This window comes from Sebastes umbrosus, chromosome 3 (genome assembly GCF_015220745.1).
Source record: "Sebastes umbrosus isolate fSebUmb1 chromosome 3, fSebUmb1.pri, whole genome shotgun sequence".
NCBI classification, from domain to species: domain Eukaryota; kingdom Metazoa; phylum Chordata; class Actinopteri; order Perciformes; family Sebastidae; genus Sebastes; species Sebastes umbrosus.
The window spans coordinates 34,368,426-34,387,707 of NC_051271.1; the positions used below are offsets into that span (position 1 = coordinate 34,368,426).

Here is a 19,282-nt window from a genome sequence, read left to right on the forward strand (position 1 = left end):
CTAATAGTTCTCATATGGGGGTCAGCCTTGGTTGTGGAGCCTGATGGCTACCAGCATGAAGGACTGACCCAGGCGCTTTGTGTTGTGCCGAGGAGGGATGAGTCTGTGGCTGAAGGTACTCCTCATCTTGACTAGCTCATCATGGAGGGGCTGGGAGGGGTTCTCCAGGATGGCGTCCACCTCCCTCCTCATCCTGCCCTCTGCCACCACCTCCATGAAAATTAATGATTAATCTAAAAGCTAAAAGGAATAAAATGCTACTAGCAGCAAGGTTAAAACCCTATAAAAAGTCCAGTCCAATCCAGTGATCCAGTCCAGTCCAATCCGGCTCTTTAATCCAGTCCAGTCCACTCCAGTCCAATCCAGAGATCCTCCCGTGTCCGCGTTTTAGCTCCTCCCGTACTCCTACCAGCCGTCTGCCCGTCTCGGTCGTCTCTCCAGAACAGTGTCGGCGTTAGGGGCGGGCCTTGGGGGTCCAGGCCCGTCCTAAAAGGTCACTGTGCCCCCTCAGCTGAATTCTCTCTTGACAAAAAACTAAACTGAAATAACAGCTAGGCTATAAGTAAAATTAATTTATTCAGTTTGGTAATGGAAGGACTTAACACTGCAATGCAAAATAAAGCACAAAACAGTGATAGTTTTGCATTTAGGAAACAACTAGGACATGTACTTGGGCTTGATTACATTGTTTTCCATTGGAGTGTCCTAACTGGCCGCGAGCAACACGGCGCTGAACAGCGCGGCATGACGTTTTGTCTGAACTTCTATCGGATACACGGTTCCTATTTTTTCCTGTCACTCATATTGAGAGGAACGGCTGATTAATTTAGATAACATGAGCCGAGAAAACCGGGTCAGTTGTCCTGGATGTAAATGAAAATATTAACTTAATTACTGACACTTTCAGCACAGGCATTGACGCTCGCAGTTATATGTGTAGCGTTCACTAGTGAAACTTTATTACGATCTACCTGTCAAGAAATATAACAGCCACCTCACTAATGTCTCAAATCAAATACGAACACACAGCGCAAAGAGACAACCATGGAAACTCTGGGAAATATGAACCGCCACGACAATATTTCAGTAAGAAGCCTCGTTTTGATCCGCTCCGTTTGCGTGTTTGTTTTCTTTGTTGTTTTTTTTAATCTAGCTCAATAGAAAAAAATGAGAGAAAGTAGACCTACAAACCTGGTGCATTCAAGCCCAATTAGGACCAAGAGAGTAAAAAGCATCCTGTGCTCCTCTCACATCTTACTTTTTCTACCTGTTAGGATTATTCAGTATCGTGGAATAAAACAATGGACTAATGTTACACTACAGCAGGCTGAGCAGAGACAACAACTGGTGAGAGAAACATCCACATTTAGTCTTTATTAACTTAAATTATACTTGTGAAGAAATCAGTCAGACTGTTAGATTAATGTGTTGTTTAACTCCCTGTTTACTTTATCTCGGCACCCGTGTGTGCAAATTTTGACCCTGGCACAAGCAAGACGCAGGGCGTGCCTGAGGAGTTATCTGTAGCCTACAGTACGTCAAAAACCTAAATAAGGTGGCAGCTGGCTGGAGAACATCACTAGATAACAACCTCTTGCTCTTGGCTATATCGTATGTTATTTCCAGTAAATATCACAAATAAAACGTGTGTTTTCTGATAAAAAAAAAAAGTACGAACGTAGGAAGATAACACGTAGGCCTACTACTAACCCATCTTTGAGGTGGTTACGTCTCCAGCTCCAGTCTAATCTGGAGCTCACAGCTGATATGTTCCTGTTTTTTTTTACATGATGTAACAGAAGTGCAGATTTAAGGTATTCAGTGGACAGAGAGCGTCAGATGCGCGATGCAGCGCGATAGTCGGACGCTCGCATCCAGTTAGGACACGGTGTTAGTTTATAACCTGTTTTTGTGGACATAACAGCATGTGTATGCGTCCGCCCCTGGCGGACACGGTCTGCTGCATGTAGTCTCACAAGAACTCTCAGGTCACTGGGCTGGTAGGTTGTAGTTAGGAGAGCTGTTCTGCTGCACCGCTGTCCCTGGACTGTCTCTGACTGAAGATCTTCTCCTGCTGTGAGCTGCTCTCTCCTTTTTGTCCTCTCCACCTGTGCTGCATCCTGCTAATTGCAAGCGCGCCGCCACACCTGCCGCTCCTCTCCTAATCAGTCTCTTTGATTGGGGGTGTGGCTGTCCACGGGTCTAGTTCATGACATCTTAAAAACACTTCAATCTACATATTAAAAGTAACCCAAACAACCAACAATCAGGATAAAACATACAAAATAGAATAAAAACAACCATAAAACATAAATCATGCACAAGTCATTTTTGATCATGTCACATGACGCAGTGTGAGAACTCTCGAGGCAGATAATATGGCCTCAAACTCACAGCCAGCAGCTCAATGTCCGGGCTACAGATGCGTTCCTTTACAGTGATGTGTTTGGGATTACACCATCTGTAGTTAACAAAGACAGCAAGCCCCTTTCTTTTTACCGCTCTGTTTGTCTCTGTCAGCTCGCACCACCGTGAAGCCGTCCGGTTCCACTAAGCAGTCTGGTATAATCCCATTCAGCCATGTCTCCGTAAAGCACAACACACTGGACTCTCGGTATTCCCGTTGGTCTTTCACCAGGGCTGCTAGCTCGTCCGTCTTGTTGGCCAGAGATCTCAGATTCCCCATGATCACCGAAGGCAGGACGGGTTTAAATCTCCTCCTCTTCTCCCTCCTCCCCCTCATGATCACACCGGCTCTTGATCCCCGTCTGTGTGGCCATATCTCGGCAGGTAAATCCTTCGGTGGCGCTGCTACTCGGTCCCTAAAGGCGAGGAGCGCTTCAAACGAATACACCGTCCGTTGTCCGATCATGTCCGTTGGTCAGGCTAACTAAATATAATAACTAAATAAGACGGCTGTGAAAAAGGAAACTATTTACATAAAGTGTGCAGTATTCTATCGCTGACAAAAACTAAGCGCAGTAGAAAGTTAGAATTCACGAAAAAGTAGCAAAAAAAAGACAAAGAAAGTAGAAACACGGAGAGCTACTAAGACAGGCTGCCACTCGCGTCGGCGCCTAGCAAGATAGCATATATTAGCTAGTTTAGTTTAATCGTTCTTACAACAATAAACCATACAATTATAATTCAGCACATTTAAACAAAAACAACTACCAATAGTCACAGTCCTTTCAACCTGAACTAATGTGTTGTCACAGGCTAGATTGTTGAGGAGCTACGTTAGCATTAGCGATGATTGCGTCCAGTATGCTTTGTAACCAAATGTTATAGCGTTGGTTCCCTCAAACAATGTGACAAAACACAATACAAACTAATGTTACAGTAAACTAACGTTAGCTAGACAGTCAACTTAACCTGGGTTGTATCTGTTGGTTAGCCATGAACAACCCGTTTTCACTTCTAGCTAGCGGGCTAACTACTAACTTCAGTATAGCTAACGCTAACGGCAGATCAGCGCTGATTAAAATACATTTCTAGCCAAACGAAAGACATAATAATAATAATAATAAAGTGGACTTATATAGCGCCTTTCAGAAACCCAAGGACGCTTTAAAAGGGGGCACACAAAATCATACTAATAAATAACACAGAGGAGAAACTATACCTAGGTAACTAGAAAATTTCCCAAGAAATTTTGACCAGTGTGCTTGGTGCTGGGGGGGGGGTCTGAGGACCATAGTGAGGTTATAAGAAGGGGGTTGATAGGCCCAATAAAGTCCCAAGTCTCGTGACCCGTTTAAACTTTTCATAATTTTTCTACGTTAAAGTATGGCGACTCTGTATGGCCCTAAAGATGAGTGTTTTTGAGCTCTCTTCACGTCGATTTGCCACTCATTCCTATGGAGCAAAGAAATCGCGCTTTCGCGCGATTTTTTCGGAGACCGCTACGCGAATCTCTTAGAACAGTCATAGCACACCATTGTTTACATGTGAAATCAAAACAACGTACATGCACATTAACACTAGGAGACACCCCACGTGATTAGCCACCTACTGGCGGGAAACATTAGTTCAAAACTCAAGTTAGTCATGCTATAAAAACTATGCTAGGTGACACACACAGTAACCTATTGGTATCATTTAAACTGCGCGCAGCTTCTGTCCTCTGCGCCCTCTGTCGGGAGATTAACACACGCACGAACACACACAACAGCGCCATGCAGAGTCAGAAATGTTAGGTCTGTTGACTTGTTCAGAGATCCTCTATCGATTTGTTTGAGAAAATGAGTCACTCTTGGGGTAAAACACTGAAATGAACTGAACAAACCATCGCTTTCGCGCAATTTTTTCAGGAGCTGCTGAGATATCTTTCGATAACAGTGACACCAGCCTTCTCGTACACTGGGACAGCCTTCATGTTGAGAAGCAGGGTGAACACCTTAATGGGATTGTGGACTTGGTCTTTCTTGTACCACAGGTACACCGCGTCCCCTTTGGTCCTCTCGCTCAGGTTAACACTCACTGGCGTGTATTTCTGCTGCTGAAGGGCATGATACTCGGCATCATCAGTGGAGACATTCAGATCACTGAGTGCACGCCCGGGGTCGGTGGTCTGACGGTACCAGATGAAGACATCGGATCCTCCTGCACCCTTGTTAGTATCTTCATCCACACGGATGTAACCATTCTTTAAGTAGTCGGAATCTGCTCCGTAGGAATCAGTGACAGTGACATCACAGATGTAGGTTCTCTTCTCTCTCTTCAACCAGGTGTGGATCCAGTTCCCTCCAGCCTTGCGGTTCAGATCACAGGCCAGTCTCTCCAAGTCATTCCGAAACTTCACGGCTTCACTATCTGCATTTGTAGAGACCTCAATGTCCACTATGGGAGTATCATACTCTCCGGACCCTCTGAAGTATCAAAGGTAGACACAGTCACCTTTTGCTCCAGCATTGAGATTTTTATCGATCTTTTTGTACCCTGCATCGATCAGTCCAGCAGCCATGTCATTGTTGAATGTAACTTGGAGCTTGGTGATTGGTAATGACCCACGTTTGTACTAAATGTAGATGTCCTTTCCCCCTACACCTTTGTTCAGATCAACATCGATTCTCGTGAAGCCTTGGTGTTGGAGCTTTTGCTCATCAGCTTCATCAAGGGACACATCAACTTGTGAGATGTATTTGGCCATAGTGGGTAACTGCATTAACTCTCTGAGACCCACGCGATCCTGACCAACTTTACTGTCTTTCAGAGGCTGTAGCAGGTTCCGTTTTCTTTGGGTTAAATTTTGCCGAGGAAAAACTGGCATGACCATTTTCAAAGCGGCCCCTTAACCTCTGACCTCAAGATATGCGACTGAACATGTGTTTTATGGGTACCCACGGGTCTCCCCTTTACAGACTTGCCCACTTTATGACAGCTATTTGCAGTTTTGGGCAAAGACCATGCAGTTGTTTTAATGCAGTATAAATGTGTTATTTTTGCCTGTTCTAAAAATGGTGTATTGGAATAATTCCGCATACTGGGGTCCCTAAACAGTTTTAGAATTATATAAATTGGGTATCACTGTAAAGCTGAGACTCTTGTGGATCCAATGAGCCTAACTGTATTCATGTGTGATGATGTTAGTCCCCATTTTGAAACTTGTCCTCACTGTGTGAAATGACCTGTGGTGACCTCTAGGATAATCACAGCCTCATGAAACGTTACAGCCACAAACTAGAGACCTAGAGCATTCAAAGCATGGACGGCTTTCCTAGCTAGGTTTACAATAAGGAGGTTTATGCAGGATTGGTAGGTCATCCAAGATGGGATAAGTATTCTAATAGGCAGCCTTGGCACTCAGGAAAGGAGGCAGTTCAGGGTAATCTGTCTGTAGAATATAGAATAGTTCTTGTTTCTTCACCTGAGGGGCTGTAATCTAGAAATAGGTCAAGGATTTACAGGATAGTTGGAGTAGGTAAGAACCAGTGTGTGTGTTGGTGAGTGTGATTGAAGACAGAGCTCCGGCTTTGGTGAGGAGGAGTTGCACACCTGTCCTGGACCGTCACCTAAACGTGACCTGGTAGAGAAGACGCATTTCCTCTTGCACTGAGGGTGTGTGTGTGTGAGTGTATTCTGATCACTGACAAGAAGGTCGTACTCTATATCCTATACCGGATTGGCACTCAGTGTGATCTGGTGGACGGGGTACGATCGTCTGTGGACCACTGAAAGGAATAAATGAGTTCTGAAACAATAGTTGCTTAAATAAGTATACTATTGTGTACGAAACAGCGTGATGGAGTGAGGTGCTAAATAAGCATTGGAATAAGACACTCTTGAGATAAAGGAGTGTCAGGAAGAAATTACTAAATTAGCAATTGGGCAGGTGAGAAGAGGGAGAAAAGAACTACAACTAGAATTAGATTTAGGATTAGATTTCTATGATACAGGCACACTTATAATATACTTACACAATCAGTGCACACACACACACACACACACACACTTACACAATTAGTGCACACACACACACACACACACACACACTTACACAATCAGTTCACACAAAGACACACACACACGCCCACACATTTGTTCCCATGAGAAAGAAGTATTAAGAAAAATGTTCTTTTCTTGAGACACACCTTCTCCTAAAGGTCCTGCCAAGCACACAGTTATCTATTTTACTCAAAGTAGGCGTGACTTACACAGAACTGTCAAAACACTATATGGGAACCTGTGTGGGCATGTGCATGTGTGTTAAAGTTTATGAATTCACCTTCATGACAACACATATTTTTTGCAGTAGGTGAAGTTCTATGCAGACATTCAGCTACAACTGATTATTTTGGTACTATGTATTTATTATAATTTTATCTTGTCTAAAAGTGTTTAGAATTAAAACAATATAACCATCCAGATAAAGAAACAATAACTGTTGTCATGAACATCATAGCAAAGTAAAGACAACTTTATTTATATTAGGGATGTACCCGAATCCGAATTGGTTATTCAGGAAAGCACAAATGATGCGATGAAAACAGATTAAACAAGCTTACAACAACACAACGCCAGTGTGGGGAAAAAAACGCGTGAACGAGCCCCCAAATATGTTACGGCCTCTCAGACAAACAGAGGCTATATAACAATCAATTTATTTTAAATCAGGACAAAAGTAACTATAAAAAATGTAACTGAGTAAACAAAAGGTTGGAGATCCCGGTTAAATGAACAAAAGAAGGGGAAGTTGCTGGGCCAGCCACGCAGTGGGCCGTCGCACCCAGCTCAACCGTCTAAACTCAAAAGTGTCTAACTTAAACCAAAAACCACCAAAACTTATCTACCGGAGATCTCCAGCCCAAAAACAAAATCACAAACTAAATGCTGGGAAAATGTATATATATATAGAGGACAGAGATGTTAAATGTCATTGGGTAATCACTACTTGTGGTGGGTGATATTCCAAAGTATAAAATACCTTACAAAACCAGATTAAAATCATGATTACTTCTAAGTAAATGTTGTCACTCTCAACCTCTGACTTCCTAGGAAAAGAAGCTCCAAAGCTACCTTGGACCACGCCTTGTGTGTGTGTTTGTGTCTACCTCCTGAGCTTCAATAGCCCATCTGTATTCATGTGTGATGATGTTAGTCCCCATTTTGAAACTTGACCACAAACTAGAGACCTGGAGCATTCAAAGCATGGATGGCTTTCCTAGCTAGGTTTACAGTAAGGAGGTTTCTGCAGGATTGGTAGGTTATCCAAGATGGGATAGCGTCTGAGCTGCATCTCAAATTAATCTTCAGGTTCCCAGCTCAGATGATGTACACCAATTCTATTAGCTTTATTTTGACTTGGAGGGGTAAGGATAAGTTATATTAAAGAAAATTACTTCTACTTTTGGGAGGGAAAATCAGCTAATTACATAAAAAGTTATTTTTATAAAACGGTTGCTATATCGTGACAGTAGTGCATGAAACAGGTAACCTGAAAAAAATCACGTTCCTCTGTGTCCTCCGGTGTCCTCCGGTGTCCTCCGATGCTCCTAACGGCATCTGCAAGATTTCACAGGGAAAAAAGCAGTAAGAGCTGATCTGAGGTCTGCTGTCCAGCTGCCATCTACGAGAGCCAGCTGTCAATCACTCACGAACTCCGACCAAACGGTCAAACTAGGCAGCGCTGATCAAATATGAATCAATATTCTGTTATGTTAATGCCTATTTCTCTCCTCAGATGTTTTCAGAATCATCTTGTAGTGCACGGTTTAGCAGTAAAATGAGAAAGTTTGTGACGCCGCTGCCATTTTAAAATCTGGTGAAGGAACCCCAAGTTCTGGTCACATGACCGGAGCACAGCCAATAGGAATGCTCTCTCTCTGAAATGACCTGTGATTGGTCAAAGTCTCCCGTCACAGGCTAGATTTTTTTAAATCCTGAAAACAGAGCCATGAGGAGGTGCAGAAGTCTAGTTTTCTCTCAGAACAATTGAATTACAATAATCTGAAAGGTTATTATGGATTTTTTTCCCATTGATGCCAAAAATATACTGCCTGCTGACACTTTAAGACTGTTTTAAACATCCCCTAATCGGCTCGGAAGTCCATCCTGGACGCACCGATTTCAAATCGTAAACATTAAACATGTTCAGCATTTACGATGGGATCTCCTGTTGTATTTACGTGAAGGCCACAAAACAAAGAGCCAATCAGAGTTCTTTAATTGGAGAAGTGTCCAATGCTTTGCCTTGTGCTTCTAGGCACACTGGAATTAAAGATGGAGTGATGTGTAGGAAGAGTCAGCTGAGATCATAGGCCTTGATGAACAGGAGGTGTTTGAGGTGTTTTTTTTAAATGTCCAGGGATGAATTATTTCTTATTTCAGGAGGGAGAGAGTTCCAGAGGGCAGGGGCCGCGACGCTGAAGGCTATGTCGCCAAATGTTCTCAGACGGGTGTGGGGGGTGGAGAGCAGACCAGTGTCGGAGGATCATAGTTTCCAAGATGGAGTGTAGGGGTGGAGAAGGTCGGTTAGGTTCTGAGGGGCATGGAGGATTTGTATATGAGAATGAGGAGTTTATAGATGATGCGGGACTTGATTGGAAGCCAGTGAAGGTGGATGAGTGTAGGGGTGATGTGCTGCCGGGGCCTAGTGCGGGTGAGAACCCTGGCAGCTGAGTTCTGGACATACTGGAGCCTGTCCAGGGCTTTAAACATGGGCTTTGACATGACAGTAATTTGACATAACTTGCTAACAGACTATATAACGTTTGACCATTTCACAGTTGTAAACGTCCAGATGTGTCCCAGTTTATTTCCTGTTACAGTGTATGTGAATGACATAAACTGACAGGAAGTAAACATGGACACAATCTGTTGCCTAGCAACGCAATGCCGTTGAAACAGTCTATAGACTCTATACCTACCTTGTATTTAGAGTGCGTGGAGAAATAAAACTCACCTGGAAGAAAACCTGAATGCTTAGTACTATTTAGAACATGGGGTAGTGGTGCACTATGGTGGACAAAATAAGTATTACAACAACAAAGGCGTGGAAAAATTCTTCCACCTGTTTCCCCTAAGAGGCAAATAAAAAAAAAAGGAACTTGGAAAAATCAGCCTAAAACCTTTAATTGACCTATTTTACCTGTTTTACTGACAAAAAAAGGAACTTAGAAAGATTATCCTGGCAAAAAGTCTTTCCACCTGTTCCTAAGTCATAAACACAGTAGAGGAAATCATTTAGATCAGACATTGAAAATGGATCAGCAGAAAAAAAAAGAAATTCTCGCTTTCCTTCCAGGGCTTCCCTATATTTACCCTATGGGGCAAATATATGCTATTTTCTTGATTTCCAGTATAGGGGCATTGCTGCTGTATTATGGAGCACTGCAGGCGTGTATGTGTGTGTGTGTGTGTGTGTGTGTGTGTGTGTGTGTGTGTGTGTGTGTTTTTGAAATTATATTGTACTGCACGTCACAATTCTCCCCTCCCTGTCTCTCATACACACACCTTCACCCACCCACCCATTCTCACATGTGCATGCGCAGGCCTTCAAACTCAATAGAATAGTAGAGAATATACTGTAGCTCCTAGGTGCAGTACATATCTGTATATGAGTTACAGTATGGGCTACTGAGCTTTGAAGATGAGATAAACAGGTGAGATTATTTAATCTAATATTGCACAAACAATAAAAAAGCATCAAAATCAATATTGTTGCTAATCACTGACATATCCTAGACTGACAGTAGCATTATGTAAATAAACTGGCATTTAAAGGGTTACAATTCTGAAAATGAATTAATATTTGGTGGTTATGATCAGGACTATAGTTGGTTAAAGAAATTTACAGTGAAAGTGGAAAATAATATTAATATATAGTATTGTTATAGCAGTTTTAGGAAGGGGATATTTTTGTCCTCTAAGGCAACAAGAGGGAGTTTATATTCAAATCTGACAAAAAGTAACAATGCCTCAAAATCAATGTTGCTGCTAATTATTGACATGTTCCAGACTATGATATATCCCTCTAGCTTTTAGTAAATGGCAACTGATCTAATTCATTTTTCGTGTAATTATTTTTTCAGTGAAAAACATAGTGGCATCAGCTCAAAAATTGTCATTTTAAATTATGAAAATGACTGAATATTTGGCGGTTATGATCAGGACTGAACTATGAGAGGGCTGCATGATGGTGTAGTGGTTATCACTGTCACCTCACAGCTAGGTTCACAGCTAGGTTGCAGGTTCAAATCCGGCTTGGGGCCCTTCTGTGAGGGGTTAGCATGTTCTCCCTGTGTTAGCGTGGGTTTTCTTCGGGTTCTCTGGTTTCCTCCCACAGACCAAAGACATGCAGGTTAGGTTCATTGTTGACTCTAAATGTCCCGTAGGTGTGAATGTCAGTGTGAATGGTTGTCTGTCTCTATGTGTCGGCCCTGTGATAGTCTGGAGACCTGTCCAGGGTGTCCCCCACCTTCACCCAATGTCAGCTGAAATTGGCTACAGAGACCCCCCCACCGACCCCGATGGGATAAGCAGTTACAGATAATGAATGAAGTTGGTTAAAAGTTTTAGCTCAGTGAAAGTGGAATATAATATTCATATATGGCAGTTTTAGTAGTGGACAATTTTGTCCTCCAATGTATCAAGAGGGAGTTTTTTTTTATTAATGTGACACTGCACAAAAAATAATAATGCATCAAAATCTATGTTGTTGCTAATCATTGATATATCACAGACTGAAAGAAAGAAAAAAACAATTTCCCCTATATACTAGCATTTAGTATACATTACAGTATATACAGTATTTAGCATTTAGTATACAGAAAATAATTCTTTTTTTTTCAGAAAAAACAACAGGGGCATTATGCAAACAAACATTTAAAGGGTCAAAATTCTAGAAAATTAAGGAAAATTCTGTAGTTAAGATCAGGATTGATGTTGGATAAAAGATTTAACTCAGTGAAAGTGGAGAAGAATATTAATATATAATATTTTCATGGTAGTTTTCGACGCAGACATTTTTGTCCTCTAACTACACCAGAGGAACTTATAAGTAACTTTAAGTATGCACCTAAAAATGAGCTTTCAAGGTTTCCTTTCTAGTCTGCGTATGCTTTCTTTATGTGTCAGTATTTGCAAATCTTAGAACTTGTCAGAGTGCCTTATTCATAGAGTGAATATAGACTTACATCAACCGCTATTCACTTGTTTATTTATTAAAGGGGACATATCAGAGCCTCCCAATCCACCAACTGTGAAATAAGACAACTCAGTCAGTTCACTGTGGGCTGTCTAGATCAGAAAAAACATGTGATTCAACCAGCCAATCAGATGTGGCTCCCCTTCCTATGTCACATGCAGGCTCATTAGAATATACCGCCCACAGCTTGAGAACTACCTTTGAAAAGGTGCACCATATTTTTCTCTCTAACCAATCAGAGCAGTCTGGGTTTCTTCAGGAGGGGGGGTCTTAAAGAGACAGGCGCTAAAACGGAGCGTTTCAGACAGACAGTGAATACAGGTATATTCAGACAGACAGGAGGAGAAAAATAATGTGTTTTTTGAACATTAAATTGTGTAAACATGTTCTAGTTTTTTTCAGTTGTTCTCTAATTTTTATTTTGTATCTAATAATGTCCCAAAGAAACAGCTTTATATTAAGAAAAAATTGTTGTATTTTGCTTGGCTTTGTATTTTTTTATCCATATATAACACGTTACATATTATTACTTAATTTAAATCAGTATGTGTATAGAAAGCTAAAGCTATAGATGGATACAGAGGTGGGATGCTAGAGAGAGAGAGCAGAGCATTGAAACAGGGACTTCCCTGAGCCTCCATCATCTACAGGGCTCACACACAGCCTCCCACATATACACACACACTCACACACACATATACACACACATACACACAGTGTGCTGAGAGCTAGCACGGGGCTTTAAACAGCTTCACACTAAACAGAGACAAAGGGACTGTAACTGGCCACAATGGAGGAAAACATGGATGAATCGCAGAGCCAGAAAGGTAAGATGGAAGAGTAATGTGTTCATTTCTATCTTGGATCAGCTGAGCCATTGTTCTGTTCAGCCGTTCCTCTCGATATCGTGGGATTCCTTTGTGTGTGTTGTGAGCATAGAGAAAGAAGACAGCAGACATGTCCTGCAGAAAAAAAAAAAAAGCATGTTTTTTTCCCTCTGTACATTTAATTTGTACATTTTCATATTGACTGTTTTCCTCTTTTTTTATCCCAGAAGAAGTGGAACGATAAGGCTGTGAATTTTAATCGTGCCATCTATATGTCTGCTAATGATAATTCAGCACAGATTATATAACCTTGTTTTGTTGTGTGTTTCGATGAATGGATGCTTAAATAAGCAGATTGTTTGGGTTGAGGATGAGAGGAGATGGCAGACACCGGAGGGTTGGTGTTGTTTTGGAGGCTGGATGGACAGATGGATAGACAGATGGATGGATGGATGGATGGATAGATGGATGGATGGATGGAGGAGGTGGGAGTGGCAGGGGGGGGGAGGAAAAGGGGTAGAAGAGGGCGATAGAGTGTGGGGTAAAACCTTGCAATAAAGACTAAAAATGCGAGGGAGGAGGGATAAGTGGAGCAGTGATTGATGCCTCCATTGGGATTTTCTTTGTTAGCCTCCATTGTTGATGCTTCACGCTTGTCTGAACGCCTTTTCCTCTCCTCTTTCCCTCGCTCTCTGCATGTCTCCCTTTTTTTCTGCTGTCTGTGTCGCTCCCTACCCTGTCCCTCCATTTTCTTCATACCTCTCTGTCACAGCCCTCTCCCTTTATCTATTTTTTTTCTTCAGTCATTCTGACTCACTGGATTTCAGACTGGATTTTCTGGCTCTGTCTGTCTGTCTCTCTGTCTATCTTTTTTCTGTCTCCCTCTCCCTAACCCTCTATTTGGACCCATCTCTCGCTCACCTCCATCTCACTCTGTCACTTCCCTCCCTCTCTTCCTACAATCCATTTTTTTGTGCCTATTTCTATTCTAACACATTTCATTGGAATCACAAGTAATCTCTGGCTGTATGTTGGTTTTTATTGTTGCAGATGGCGTATTCATGTTTTTTATCGCACCCTCCCGTGTTATTATTGTTGCTGTCGGTGGTAAAAATGGGCGTGTCCATTTTCTTCATTGCACCTTCAGTCTGAAAAGAGCGGCGCCGCTCATACGGATTCAGAAATGCACTCGAGGACGGAGATGTTTTTGATGAAAATAAGCAATTATTTGCATTTATCACTGTATTAACGTTTATTAACACTGTATCCATGGTAACACCGCTGATGGAATTGTCTTCGGTTGTGCGATAGGTGGGTTCAAGTATTTTTTCTGGAAGGAACCTGTTTTAGCCAATCAGAAAGCAGAACGGGGAGGCATGATGTTTCAAGCAAACATGATTTTTCATCCCAGCCAGCATTTTGTCTTTTCTGGCTGTCACCCCCTCTCCTTCTGTTCATCTGTTCATCCTTTCATCTAGTTCCCATCATCAACTCCTTCCCATCCCACACCCGCGTCATTCTTTCCATCTTCGTTGCTTTCTTTTTACATCCTCCTTGACTGGCCTCCCTCTTCTCTCCCTCATCTTCTAGTTTTAATAAATGGGATCAACACTGTGTGTGTGTGTGTGTGTGTGTGTGTGTGTGTGTGTGATGAAATATGGCAGGTTAGGTGAGAAGGAGAGATGGAGGAAAATCTATGAAACAAGACAGAGACAGCAAGTGATGCAGAGCGGCTGTTAGAGACATGAAGAGAGAGAGTACACACTCCCGTATGACGTACATGATCTTCATTTTGAGTTGATGAATTAGCTTTAATTTAGTATTGATGACATTTTGGTATTTTTCCACATTTCTAATGCTCGGATGCACAGTTTATTATTTAGAGAATTTGTCAAATTGTTTGTATGTCAGGGACCTGGTGTAGGTCTTAAATCAGTTTAAAACAGAGTTTAACCGTTAAGCTCGTGCACATACTGAGCACATGTGATAACAGACGACTGGCACAGATGTGTTGCTGGCTAATACCATTAATAATAAACAATTCATCTGTGCAAAATGTAACATTAAAGTCTGGTTAAACAGTCTACTAATTATTTTACAGCATGTTCATTGTTATGTGTGTCTAGTCTGAGTCAATGAAATAATACAAATGGATTAAATGAATGATCTTGAATTAGTTAACAAGTTGAAAATGGAATCATGCAACACAATTAGAGTGAAACTTAATCCCAGCCAGATGCAGGCTGCCTCTGTGTTGTCCAAGTGTTATTTAGAGTTTTCCATTGGTTAACTGGTGAATACATCACATGGATTGGACCGATGAATGCCGTACAGGATGTTATTAATTCCTCCCGGAAATAGATAAAGTATCTAGCTATCTATATATCTATCTATGATATCTCTATCTATCTATCTATCTATCTATCTATCTATCTATCTATACAGTATGCATCTATCTATCTATCTATCTATCTATCGATCTATCTATCTATCTATCTATCTATCTATCTATCTATCTATCTATAGCACGACATTCAGGTGCTTTCTGTGAGACTATGGTTCTTTTAAGTCGCAATCTGATGGATTAACATTACAGAGGGAGGTGGTGAATGAAATATTGACTGTGGTCCTCTGTAATTTAATTTATCGTTCCAGACAGCATTTGGTCAATCAGGAAATTACAAGTTACGGTCTGACATGAACATTCAGCAGGACAAAAGCGTCCAGGTCGCAGAAAAGTTAACAGATAGGTAAAGATACTGCGTGAGATGAATTCCAGGCAAATACCGTACTCCTGCTCAGAGTCTAACTCAGTCCAACTCAGTCATTCAACATACTTTTAATGGTGCCAGTTTGACAACATGTGAAGAAATATAGGCTGTAGCTGACATTATTACAACGGCCCATCTGATGAGCTTTTATGGGGTCTTGCTCTCTGTCATCGTAATGGTTTCCAAATAGGCCTACAGTATATCCTGCTGTTGGCATGTCGCAATCTATTAGTTAGCCAACATGTTTTTGCTCCCTCTGTTTAAAGGTCAAAGTTCACACTGAGCTGATTAAACAATGAATAAAGTAGAAGAACAAGGTACGAGGACATCTCTCTGGAAAAGGATTTAAATTACAGGAAGACCAGCACGTTCACAGAAAAACAGCAGCTAATTACTGCTGTGATTATTACTGCGGGTGGGGCTGAAAAATGACCCATATACACACTCCACTGCAGGTAGTGTTCAAATCCCTAAATCCCCAAATTATCTACAGGAATCATTAAAGTTTCATGTTACAGCTTTAATGGTACTGTATTTTCTCCTCCTGACATGGTTGGGTACATGATTTCAGTGCATTTTTACCATTCAAAGTAATTGAGACGGATTAATACGGACACAATGGACACAGGTGAACAGACGTCATCATTCTTTAAGTGTGCTTTAAGAAACACTGATGGTATGTGAATTGGTTTCAGAGATACATCATGTGGCCACTTTTTATACCTGCAGAAAAGACAATAATTACTTGCATTACTTGCCCTGAACGATTTGAAAAAAAAATTTCTAATGTATTGTAGAAGTCAAAGGGTTAACCGACAGGAGACATACAACTGAAAGTGGACTTTGTGTATTTGCCTCATATCCATTTCATTATTATGACCACTAATAGAAAGGAATTTAATGGAGAGGAGAATAAGTCAATACAAATTGACTCAGCAGGCCCACAGAGGGTGAGAGAGGGAGAGGAGCAGAGGAGGAAGCCACTGAAATATGGGCTCTGTTTCTTCCTCTCTGAAGGTAATTTCATTACCTTCAATTGACAGAAGAAATGAAAACCAGCTTAGATCCAATCTGCTGCCTGTGAGTGTATCACATTTACACAGTATGAGCAGCTGGCTAACTGGGCTGTATTATGACCAACCCTGGATGGAAGAGGTTAACCCGATTTATTGATTATAATAATAATAGATTATTACCCTGCTAGTGGGTGGTCTGTCCCACTAAGTCTTTGAACCAGATATCACCAGTTTCTGTGCAGACTGCCAGCAAATAGCTTGTACCAACACGAGCCCAAAACTTCCACTTGTAACAAATATCCAGATATCAGGTTGCAGATTGCTGATAATGAATACTCTGTGAGCTTTTCTCTAGCACCACTCACAGGTCAGAATGTCATCTTTGTACGTAAAATACCTCTAAATCTGATGAGCACATGGACATGAAATTTACTGAGCACTCAACTTTTTGGTTGTAATGATCACATGTCCTTCCCTGATCTAGATTTTTAGCCCCACTGTTTGAAAGGCTCCAGTACCAAATATATCTAAGCTGACCCTGTTATTGTGTACGGGGCGCTTTGTTCGATGTTATCTTTTTTTAATGTTTGACTTTTTATTAATGCACAGAGAAACCTTCATACTCACACAAACATAAAGGTGTGGTCTGGTGACACTCTCAGTAGATATATGAGCTACAGTATATGAGCTTGCCGTATTCTATATCTTGACTTGTATTTGAATGTGGGGTTTCATCAAAAAATCCTTCCATATCACTGCTGTCATAGAGTCCTGGCAGTGTTTCCAGTTTTTTCTCCGTCTATGGAGCCGCTCCAACATTAGTCTGTGGATGACATCATCACTACAGTCGGTCTCTGTGCCGTTTAGCTCAAGGAGGCAGTGGTTCAAATTCTCCATTTACACAATTAAAATAAAGAAAAATAACTATTTCAGGGGGGATTTTCCTTTTAACAGTAAAAATATCTTAGTGTAATAGCCTTCTTTATTTTATCTGTGTGGTGTCTGAGTTTCAGTGTCCTGTGATGGTCTAAAGAGGTTTGAATACTTGTGGTTTATAAACAGTGGTGGGTAGAGTAGCCAGAAATGGCACCCAACTAGTAAATGTACTCAAGTATAAGTAAAAGTAGTCATCAAAATAACTACTTGAGTAAGAGTGGAAAAGTATTTACTGAAAAAGTTATGATATGGCTGGAATTATTTCCTCAGGTAAAGGTAAAGAAGTGAATACACACCTGTATTTACTCTCATTAGATAAGCTGCCATATAAACACCAGACAATATTCTTTAATATTCTAAAGTCTGCATCTCTCAAGTGTGATCACAGAATATTACATTCATATCATACTTATAATATTATAAGTAAAGAACTTTTAAATGTACAGTATTTGCTTGTTTCTACTATTATACTGTTATCAGGCAAATACATTAGCAAATCATGTGCATGTGCACAATAGACCATGTCTGTTATGTCAAAAAGTGTGAGTTTCAACATATTACAGTGTCCTGAACATTGACCATTCCAGTATAGATGTCCTAAGTCCCTGTTCCCAGCACAGACACAGACAGTCACAGATCACATTCAAGACTCTCCAATCACATGAAGACGATAAAATCAGTCTCTTATCTGCCTTAAAATGTCTCCTATCAGATGACTCATTCAGGCTAATTAGGAGATAAAGCTGTGAAGTTTCATCATTAATCACCTTTTCTAGCCTCCAGGAAACCAAGTTAAAAAAAGTGTCTGCCAACTTCTTTTTGGAGGATTCCCTTCATGTCTAGGGTTGAAAGAAAATCTTAAAATTTAGACTTTTTCAATTTTAATTTTACAGCATGTCCACTGTAGTGGCCGAATTTAGAAGATACAAAACATTGACAGAATTTGGCTGTAGAGTGATATTAAACCGAGAATACATTAAACGTAATTGAAAAACAAAAAAATATATCATTCTGGATTCATGTTAACAAATACTATAAATTATATTACAGTAAATGGGTAATTCCATGTAATATAACACCGTCACGGAAGCAAAGCAATGAAATGCCAGCCAGTTCTCATTCCCAGAGTGTCAAATACCGAGGCTTTGTCATAGCCCTCAGCGTGTGATACCGCCACACAAGGCACCCTTTAGTGTCGGACGCACCGGGCGTTCCATTAACTATAATGTAAACCCATCCGGTACATCAGTAAACGCTCAGAGAACGTGAGTGGGGGTGTGGTGACGTAGTTTAAAGAGTGAAAGAGACATACCGGGCATGTAGGGAGGGGAGGTGGATGGTCCAACTAACACAAGGCTTCTATCCAGGAGAACGCTGTTTGTGTCCCCTGTTCTTAACATTCAGTGTCTTTTTCACTGTACAAACGTAGCATTTTTAAGCCCAACCATGTAGTTATTTCCTAAACCTAAATTATAGTGGTTTTGTCACCTATCGTATGTGGTTATGATGCCAAAAATAAAGTGATGCCAAGGGGCGTGACAAAGCAGCGGTATGTGACGAGTTGGGATGAGAACGTGTTGGAACTGCTGTGGACGGTAGCAGCAGCAAAACGTATTTAGACATCTAAAAAAATTAGTTTTCAGTTTAGGGTAAAGGCGGGTAAATGTTAGTGATACATAGCAATATGTGCAAATTATGGGCGTTACATGACATGGAATTACCCATTTACTGTAAATATAATTTATAGTATTTTGTTACGATCTTCTTCTACTACGGGTTCAAACTCATCCCAATCCGTCTCATCTGACGGGTCCAAATCTGAATTTCCCTCAACTATCTGGTAAAGAATCCTCTCTGCTTCAGTTCTGTCTCCTACAACAATGTGGACTCATTAAGTCCATTATGGCCTTGGTGTCCACTATAATTGACATGTTGATAAACAAGAAAATATATGATTATCATAGTAAAAAAGAAAAAAAAAAGACAAACAATATTTGATGTACCTCTCCTCTTTTTACAAAATGTGCTTTCACCTTTGACGTCCATTTTAGATGGAAAGAAAGAGGAAGTTCCCAACATCCCAGC

General features: G+C 41.0%; 1 protein-coding gene across 1 annotated transcript in view; it reads left to right on the top strand.

The window, feature by feature from the left end:
- The first annotated feature begins 12,321 nt into the window (after nt 1-12,321).
- Nucleotides 12,322-19,282, top strand: part of LOC119485245 (neuronal membrane glycoprotein M6-a-like) — a 25,429-nt gene continuing 18,468 nt past the window's right edge. Inside the window, exon 1 of the mRNA XM_037764685.1 lies at nt 12,322-12,474. Coding sequence (XP_037620613.1) covers nt 12,438-12,474 — 37 coding nt within the window. The 5' untranslated portion in view covers nt 12,322-12,437. The remainder of the gene's footprint in view (nt 12,475-19,282) is intronic.